At 40.2% G+C, this 10109-nt stretch overlaps 1 protein-coding gene across 2 annotated transcripts in view; it reads left to right on the top strand.

Moving 5' to 3' along the window:
• Window positions 1-812: 812 nt before the first annotated feature.
• The window catches only part of atg16l2 (ATG16 autophagy related 16-like 2 (S. cerevisiae)), a 28282-nt gene continuing 18985 nt past the window's right edge, over window positions 813-10109 (top strand). Inside the window, exons 1-5 of one of the 2 annotated variants that reach the window (XM_029517905.1) lie at window positions 813-1166; window positions 2415-2472; window positions 2579-2654; window positions 5183-5256; window positions 6665-6916. In XM_029517905.1, the coding sequence (XP_029373765.1) occupies window positions 977-1166; window positions 2415-2472; window positions 2579-2654; window positions 5183-5256; window positions 6665-6916 (650 nt within the window). In that variant the 5' untranslated portion in view covers window positions 813-976. Of the gene's footprint in view, window positions 1167-1187; window positions 1623-2414; window positions 2473-2578; window positions 2655-5182; window positions 5257-6664; window positions 6917-10109 lie in introns of those variants that run through there. The other variant, XM_029517906.1, reaches the window with a different exon arrangement.

The raw sequence follows: 10109 nt of genomic DNA, 5'->3' as shown, positions 1-10109 counted from the left end.
CGTGTGTTTGGAACTGGGAATCTTGTCAAGGTGGAAGGAATCCTGAAGAAATAAGGATTTTGGAAGAAAACCTCAAGCAGTCAGCAGCAAAACTGGGTATGGGTCCCCGCTTTGTCTTCCAACATGATAATGGCTCAAAACATACATCACCCCTGGTAAGGAACTACCTCCAGAAGGCCAAAGTGAATGTTATTTGATGGCTTGCACACAGCCCCGACTTGAATACCATGGAGAATCTTTGGGATGAATTGAAGACCAAGGTCGATGGCAGAAGACCATCAAATCTGGGGGATCTTTTCCAGAGAACAATGGGCTGGGATTGCTCAGGGGACGTGTGTGAGACTTGTGGAAAACTATAACAAAAGATTGCAGGCTGTTATCCAGCAAAAAAGGATACGCAGAATCCTATTAGCACCAGGGGGCTAATCATTTTGACCCTGGTAGTTTTTGGTGAAATTATTTAGTTTGTCAGCAAAATAAAAGCAGTATATTTGGAAAAGTTGTGTTGAAAAATTATTTGCTCTCTTTGGAAGGTACTTAAAAAAAAAAAAAAAAAAAATCATGGTGGGGCTAATAATCCTGTCCTCAAATGTATGTAGTTCACTTTTCTAAATAAAATTTAGGATTACTTTCTTAAATCTTGATTAGCGTTTTTGTTTCCCTGGAGTTAAGACACTAGTTATATTGTATTTTGGAAATTTGTGTACTGTGCTGAAATATTTATATTATTCTTACAGTCAAACCAGGAAACTCATGAACTGACGCTGATTGGGTGACACCGGGCAGCCAACCTCATCCACCGCCCACGCGACAGTGACGAATCAGGCGAGGAAGAAAAGCGTTTAAAACAAACGACGGAAAAGAAGACAATGACATGGCGGCGGGGAGAGGAACTGGACCACTAACACCGAACTTTCTGCGACATCTGGCGAGCCTTTAAGCGTCTGTCAGTGAGGTAGCCCGCTCTCCGATTTTCATGGCCGCTCTGACAGTGAAACCCTTCGCCGTCATCGCAGAGTCGGCCGGGCAGGCGGAGCGGAGCAGCCGAGTCCTAGCTCCGATGGGAGGTGGCAGGTCGCTGGAGACCTGGAAGAGGCACATCGTTCGACAGCTCAAGGATCGGGACCTCAGTCAGCACCTTAAATACCAGGACCTGTTCCGCTTCTGTACGACGGACAAGTACACGTTTTATGAGATTGCTGTCACAGATGGCATTGTTTTGGTCAACGCCCAGTATGTCCCGGTTGACAGGACCAAACCCAATTTGAATGTAATTTATCTTAGCGAATGAATCAGCGAATTTTACAGTTACTAATTAACACTATTCAGGAATCAGCTGCAACGTTTCCTCCCGTAAAGTATGAGTAGAATTTTCAATGAGCCAAACTACAAAAACTTTGTCTGTGTTCAGACAAAGAAAATGCTCAAACTGAAATTCAGACAGTGGCAAATTCAAAGAAAAGCCCGAGAATGGGGTGAAGGAATAGGACAAAGTGTCTGTCCATGTGTCAGAGGATGAAAATGCATCAAAACAGCATCAAAATATCAACCCAGAATTTTGGTGGTTGTGTTCGACAGACTCTATCACAATCATCAGAACACCACATGAGGGAATAACTTCAGTAAGGGTGGCATTCAGAGTTTTTAATTGAAGTTAAGAAATCTTTTTTATTATTATTATTGTTTTTACAATCAAACTTTATTCAACTTTTCATAATTATGCAGCTCATGTAATTCATGTACTAGTTTGGTAACCAGGTGGGATGTCTATAAACAAGACTACTCATAAAATCTGCTGAAACCAAGATTTTTGATCTGGTGAAGTCCAGCTTTAGTTAGCAGACATTACATGAATATTAAAATTTTCTTCTGTTCAAAGTCAACGAGTTCCTTCATTTCATTGCCATTCAGGGACAGGAAGTTGTCAGAAATCTTAACCCCATGCTATTCCACTTCCTCAGAGGTGATTCATATGCAACTGATTATTATCACTCCTGCTTTGAGAGTTGCAACTGACCCCCAGTGGTCAGTTGGCATGATTTGACACATTCTGGGACACTCTAAAGTAAAGCTAAAAAAAACAAACCATAGTAAACTAAAGACAGATCCAGAAAGGAAGAAAAAAAGAAAAATTTGTTTTTCTGTTAAAAAAGATAATAACAATTGGCTATGTTATACTTTAAAATTAGATTAAGCCTAAAGACTGCACTTTTGTGACAAAATCTGTGCATTAACAGTTTTGTGTTTAAGAGTGTTTGCTAGAGTTTTTCTGTGAATGTTTTCATAGTACTAGGAATTTGTTCTGAAATGATCAAAGATGATGTAAGTCTAGGTATTATTGCCATATTCAGATCACTCATCCTGTAGAAATCAGGATCAGATTGTCAGTGACTGTGTTTGTTGTATGCTTGCAGACACTCGGCTTCTAGAGAAAACTAGCCTGGCCAAAGGAATGTTGAGCTGCTCTGTCAGGTAACTTTCTTGGGGAGGCACACTTGACAGAGTCAGTTGAGTTCAGACTGTGTCTTTGTGGGCAGGCACATGTGATGCTGGGCTTATGTTTGCTTTGTGTATTCAGGCATCCCTCCACCAACAGCAGCACCATCTCATCTCTGCTTCACCAGAACAACCAACTACAGAAAACTATGGGAGAGGTAAGAGACATTGAACTGAGCCAGACTCAAACCACCCAACAAACTAGTGCAAAATATTTGAATAACAAATGAAATGTGTATATTTGTTAAAACATCTACAGCTGAAAGTACAAAGAGGCAGGATCAACCTGTCATTGATGGCCAAACAGCTCAAATTCATCAGACCAAAGGGCCTTCTTCCAGTTTACCTTGGAGTCTCCCACATGACCAACAGCTGTTGCACAAACCGTCTGTCCTATCTGAGCCAGACTTTAGAGGTCGTAGCTACTTCTTGCCTGATCACTGAGTTTACGAGAACAGCCAGCTCTGAGGATAGTTAGATAAGTGCTATCTTTTCTCTGAGTTGTTTGGAGAGTTTTTTGTTCTTATGTTGCAATTGTAACAGGAATACTGATGAACCAGAGGCTGGACCTCCCAGATACAGGTGTTTTTAATACTACAATCACTTGACACACATCACCTGCATGCAGGTGTTCTCCATTTCACTCATTGTGACACTGCTGGCATCATTTAGCTGGACTTCAGTTGAATTAGGTCAGTTCCTTTAAAGGGGCCGAATCCTGGTGAGTTTAATGAACAATATCTCCACCTGTAATTTATAAATGCAACAAAAGGGGAAAACACCCAAGGGGGCTCAATACTTTTTATAGACATTATAGCTGCAGGGTACTAACTGCTGTCCACCACCCAAACCTTGTACAGTGGATACATGAACATCAATACTGGACTCGGGAGTACTGGAAGAAAGGCGTCTGGTCTGATATGTGTCTCTCTATTATCTGGGGAAGACATGGCATCAAGATGAATTATGGGAAGAATGAATGGGCTATTTGACCTCCACAAAATCCTGATCTGCTTTAGAACTGCTTATTTTGTCGTTTCACACAGAAAGGTCAGATTTTGGCAAGAAAAGTTTTGTCGCCTTTAGAGAGTAATGTGAAAACTGAACAAACAAGTTACTTCAAATACAAAAGCATGTTGCATAACATCAGTGAATTAAGTAGTGGTGCTGCGAGATCCATATTTAATATCTTGTATGACTTTTATGAGCTTGAAGAACTGCATCCATGCGGTTCGACAAATATTCATACCCCAGATATGCGCAATGATACTCGTGTGGTCACTGTGCTGGCCATTCCTGGAGCACCTTGAGGAACTTTGATGTAGAGATGGAAGTATGCGATGGAGCACCATCCTGCTTGATCCCTTTTATGGTTATGAGTGTAAGATGTAGCTAATACTTCTTGATATTTTAGGCTATTGAAATCTCTCGCACACCCCCGTACTGGATGTAACTCCAGACCATGATTTTTCCACCACCAAACTTAACTGTTTTCTGGGTGAATCTCAGATCCATGCGTGCTCCAGTAGGTCTCCTGCAATATTTGTTGTGGCTGTGATGTAATTCAACCAAAGATTCATCTAAGAAATCCACCTTCTGCCACTTTTCCAGCGTCCATCCTTTTAGCAGGCTGTGGGCCTTGGCAAATGCAACACGTTTTTCCTTGGATTTTTGAGCCAACAAACGGTCCTCCCGAGCAGTTGTCTTGCAAGGTCTGCCAGACCAGGGCTTGTCAAAAGTCTCTTCAAATCTTGTTCTTATTCTTTGTACTTGATGCTGAGACAAATTGAAGGTGTCAGCCACCTCAGCAGCGGATCTGGTCTTCACCCTCTTGATAATCAATGCTTTGGTCTCAGGGGGACTCTTAGGCATGTTGTCTGTGGTCAAGTTGCAGTTGATGTGAAAGTCTGGTGTGCTGAGGTTCTTTTTATACACACCCACTAATTGATTGCTAAATTATTGATCACAGGTGAGGCTGTAATCTAGGAGTGGGTCCATCATACCATCATATGACAAGGCGAAAAGACTTTTGTCTTTGCCAAAACTGACTCAGTGGGCTTTACCAAGCTGTGAACGATAGAATGCTTTTCAGCAGTTTCGTTTGGCACCAAAACATTATATCAAAAGCTGTTGGGATTAAAATTAGCCATTTCTTATAAAAAAAAAAAAAAAGATTGCAAATATATTTGAGGGGCACTTAAGGTCTACTTGCACTTAAGCGACAAGACTTTTGTCAGGGACAGTATAAAGGTGGACTCAGAGCTGAGATGGTACTGATGATGATAATTTTTTTAATCCTGACTGATGTGGATTCATCCAAACATCCCCAATGTGCTGAGAAAGTTCAAAGCTCTTAACTTTTACTCAGAGTAAAGCTAAAGAATAAAATTCAGGTTTAATAAGTCTGAGCTCTTAAGAGCTGCAAGTTATCCGTGCTTGTCAGATTTGTTACCATAGAACTACAATTACAGAGTTACTGTGGGACTACAGTTCCCATTCTTCTTTGGGGTTCCAAAGATAAGGTATGATGCTGCCATAGAATAAGCAAGTGTCTCTGCAGTCCTCAGTTTTCACTGAATCATTGTGATATTGAAGAAAACAGCAGGATTGTTTCTGGATTCTCCAGAGTCAGTTACATAATTAAGTCCTCTTGACTCTTCTTCTGTGTTCCCTTTGTATGTTTCAGTTGGCCTATCAAGTGGTGGAACTTCAGCATCAGATTAAAATCAAAGAAAGTGTTCTGGAAGAGCAGCATACCAGGTGAGTCATGCAGCTCTCAGCTGATTGGCTTGACACAGTCAGATGTCAGCAGGTGAATGCTCTCAGATGAAAGATGCCTCAGGTGATGGGAGCAGTTAAATTAAATGATTGTTAAAGATAGCCAATGATTAAATGACTGAGGATTTCATTCTACTAAGAGTAATTTTCTTTTTCTTAAAATATTCAAAATATTTCATCCAATTTTACACAGACTAAAGGAGAAAAGCAGTTAAGCAAACAGATAAGATAGATACCACCCCATAATCCACTCCAGAGATCAGAGAAGTTATTGTTCCAGACTGAAAGCACGTTTTCTGTCATAATTGGACATTTCAATCTGAGAGTCTATGCGACTCACTCACTGCTGGACGCAAATAAATCAAAATTTAAATACAGATACAAGTAAATCATGAGAATTACAGTCCCAACTAACTTCTAGTACTAAATTCTAATAATAATTATCATAATTATATTTATTAGTAAAGGGGCAGCAATTGGGATGACCTCACTCTCATCTGACCCAGCTGGGTTTGGCACCACCCACCGTCATGGTGGTGTCTGACTTTCTCTGAGGTCAAACATAAAATTGTAATGCTTATAAAAAATTTAAAGGAGCAAGTTGCATATAAATTCTCGACTCTGCCATCTTGAAAGAGGAAATTAGCTCCAGAGACCAGAACAGTTTTTGTGCTGGACTGGAAACCTGTTGATTTCTGCTGCAGTTGGACCTTCTAAACATTATATGTCCATGGGACTGACTCACTGCTAGAGCTGGACTCTGGTGGTTTGTAGAGGAACTGCAGGCTTCAGCTTTATTCCAGCATTGGTTGCCACAAATTTAGTAGCATGTAGCATGACGGATTGTAATTTTAAAGTAGTCTTACAAATAGTTGTCACACAGATCAGTGTCTTAATAAAATGTTCTAGTGTGAGATAAAAGTTGTGGCAGATTGTCTTTTGAACTGAGACACAGTCAGGTCACACTGACTTCAGCATGACTGCAAGTCTGCAAGTTTGTCATCCATCTCCAGCACCAGTAGTATTTTTAGTGCTAGAATTCTTAATTACTGATTGTAGACCAGTGAAACTGGACAATCGCTCACGTGTTGATAAATCTTTCTCAACAAGATTTTATTTTTACTCACAGATATGTAGATCATTGACAATTATTGTGAATTTGATCACATCTCAGACTTTTTTCGTGCAGTTGTATCGAAATGTGTCAACATTATTCTGTAAATGCTAGATTTAGATTTTCCAGACAGGCCAGAGTCTACCGAAGAAAAGAGAGTTCACTTTGTGGGAATTGATCCTGCCAACATTTGTTGTTATTGACCATAATGATGATAATGATGACTGATGATCATCCTCTTTTTCATCAAACTGTCCTTCATCTTTCATTCAACAGGCTGGGGGAGCAGGAGCGTCAGTTCACAGGTGTGTTCTATGCTTGCCAAGAGCTGCAGGAGCAGGTGGAGCAGGTTCAGGGGGAGAACAAAGAGCTGAAGAGGGAGTATGATGCCGTGCTGGAGCGACAGAGAGGGGCGGAGACAAGACTCAGGGAGGAGAAGGTCAGAGAAGGGCACCTACTAGAGGACATGATCCTCCTGAAAAAGCAGGCTGCTGCCCGCTTGAACTGCCGCAATGAACGCAGATCCAGGTATCTGAACGCACCTGAACACACCTAAAAAGACTATCACTCCTGAACACACCTGACCACACTTAAACAAACTATCCATCTCATGTGAATACATCTGAACACACTATTCCAACACAGCTGTCCATCAGACCTGATTACAACTGAACACACCTGAACACCCCTGTCCTTCACACCTGATTACACATGAAGACCCTTGTCCATCATAACTGATGACACCTGAATACACCTGAACACACCCGATTACACTTGAAGACCCCTGTCCTTCACACCCGATTACGCCTGAAGACACCCGTCCATCCCTGTCCATCACAATAGATGACACCTGAAAATTTTTGTCCATCGCTTTTATCCATAGCTAAATATTTCATTTTCACTAATTCCTAAATAATTCACGCGATTCTTTAGCTCTGCTAATTTGTGTTAGCTATAAGCAACATCCGCTCACTCAAACATCCGATTTTACTTTACCATATTTATGTTACCATATTTATGTTACCTTAGCCAGCAGTTTAAAGTATAAATTATAATCCATGATGGCAGTAATGACATCCAACTAAGCCAGTCAAATGTCAAAACGATTAATGCAGAGTTGGAGTGTAATTTTTCAAAAACGATATAGTTTTCTCTGGGCCCCTCCCCAATCTGAGCAGTGACAACATGTATAGCCATATGTTTTCATTTCACTGCTTGTCGAGGTGGTGTTGAGAAAATAATATAGACCCCATAGACAACTGGAGGACTTTCTTGGGAGACTTAGTCTGATTCAGAGAGATGGCATCCATCCCACTGTGTAGAGTGCTGCTCTCATATCTAAGAATCTGACTGTGATCATTAGAAAGTTAAAAACATGGCATTTCTGAGTCCAGACCAGGAGGCAGAGATGCAGTTTAACACTCTTCTCTGCATCTCAGTTACCTGACCACAATACCATAGAAACAAATCAAAAGTTTAACCAACAGAAAAAGAGGTAAAAACATTAACTTAATTGAAATAAAAATAACTACCAGCATTTCAAAAATTTTATGTGGCGCATTGACTATTACATCACTGTTATTGTATTGATTTATTTTGCATAGAAACCTGGCTGCAGCAGGATGAGTATGTTAGTCTTAATGAAGCTACACCCCACGCTCATGTTAATTTCCATATCCCCTGCACCACAGGTCTACGAGGGGGAGTGGCTGCAATATTTCAGTCAAGCTTATTAATCAACCCCAGACCAAAATCTGGCTGTAGGTCTTTTGAAAGCCTCTCTTCGTCTTTCCCACTCAAACTGGAAAGAGGAAAAACCAGTTCTGTTAGTTACAGTATGCCGTCTACCTGGTCCGTACTCAGAATTCCTATCAGAGTTTTCTGAGTTTATATCAGAGTTAGTACTCAGTGCAGGTAAAATCATTATACTGGGAGATCTCACTATACATGTTGATGTAAAATGTGTGAGCCTTAGTTCTGCATTTAACCCCTTAACATCGAACATTCCTATTGTCCACCTGGACTTTTTGCTTATTTTAACCATGAAGGACCTAGAAAGTGTCCTGTCAGTAAGTGCTTTTGTCTGTTTTTCTATAACACTAAGCACCTTCGATATCCAGCAGTTTACTGTATGTTGAAATAATGTATTAACAGTTAACAATGAAGGAATGGATTCTGCAACTTTTGGCTACAGTGCGAGCGGAATTATTTTAATGACCCTAAATTAACTAAAGTGACACTTCTCAGCTTTTAGAAGCTACTGAAATTTCTCATATAGAGAATTTTTCATGAATGTACTGTAATTCGAAATGCGGTGGCCACTGCCAATGACGTTCAGTTTAGAAGGGTCAAGTCTTTATGACACTCAAGTGGCTTTTCCCAACATGGGAAGGAACTCACTCACTGTTTCAATCCCAACCTTGTTCTTGTCTTTACATATGGCATTGACCAATTAATAATATTTCCCAACACTCTTCTCTCAATAACATTTGAGTTTACTATAATTGGCTGCACAGCATCTGGGAATAAATTCTGCTATAACAGATATTTATCTGAAAATGCTCTGGCCAAATTCTTTTGATGCAATGCCATGTCTACATTCAATTGAGGACTTTCCCCCTACACAGATTGATGACTTGTGAATAGCACTATGGACTCACCATGTTCAAATCTTGATATTGTAACATCTCTGAAAAAGAAAGTTATGAAACAGGAGGCTGGAAACCTTGGTGTACTGTAGCTTTCAAATTTGTGCCTTTTTAAGCAGACGTTACAGAAATTGGAAAGGGAGTGTCATTCCAGTAATGTAGCTGAATTCTAACTAGCCAGGAAAGAAACCTTAACGAAAGCTCTATGCAATGCCAGATGCTCCGACTATTCAGTGCTGAGAGAAGAAAACAAGGCAAGCCAATGCAGGTTAATTTATATAGCACATTTCATACACAAAGGCAATTCGATTTGCTTTATATACATGCAGAGAACATACAGATAAAAGTAAGAACAGTGATGCATAGAATCATAGTAATTCAAGTAATTAAAATGATTAAAAGGATATGCAGCAGTCTGAAGAAGTTTCAAGAATATAGTGCAGGTTTCATGCATAGGTGCATGAGAAAAGAAATGTTTTTCAACAGAGATGTACAAGTAATGACACTGTGCAGATTTAACTTCCACTTGTTTGCAGCAGAAAAACTAATGCTGTTTCTCCTTGTTTAGTCAGGACTTTGGTCTGGACTAGCTGACCTGAATCTATGTATCTAAGAGTCCTGCTATGTTAATTTCAGTTCTGTGGTTTGTGAACTAGCAGCAGTTTTCTAAAATATATTCTGTGACTAACTGGTAGATCTAAGTCAATTGAACTTGTTATGATTTTTAGAGACTGAAATTCAAAATGTTTAGTAATGCTGACCTTCCTCTCAGAATAATCTCAGCTTTATCCTTATTTGATTGAAGAAAGGGCTGCTGTTGTTTGATGACAGAGACACATTAAGTTGTGTATCAAATCAAATCAGACTTATTTGTATAGCGCCAAATCATGACAAAGTTCCATCAAGGCACTTTACATATAGAGCAGGTCTAGACCAAACTCTTTATAAAATGATTTAGAGACCCAACAGATCCCCCGATGAGCAAGCACTTGGTGACAGTGGCAAGGAAAAACTTCCTTTAAGAGGCAGAAACCTTGGGCAGAACCAGGCTCGGAGGGCCAGCCATCGGGGGT

The sequence above is a fragment of the Echeneis naucrates genome, chromosome 13, assembly GCF_900963305.1.
Source record: "Echeneis naucrates chromosome 13, fEcheNa1.1, whole genome shotgun sequence".
Classification (NCBI taxonomy): domain Eukaryota; kingdom Metazoa; phylum Chordata; class Actinopteri; order Carangiformes; family Echeneidae; genus Echeneis; species Echeneis naucrates.
The sequence above is the reverse complement of the archived record's forward strand: the minus strand, read 5'-3'. Positions and strand labels throughout refer to the sequence as shown.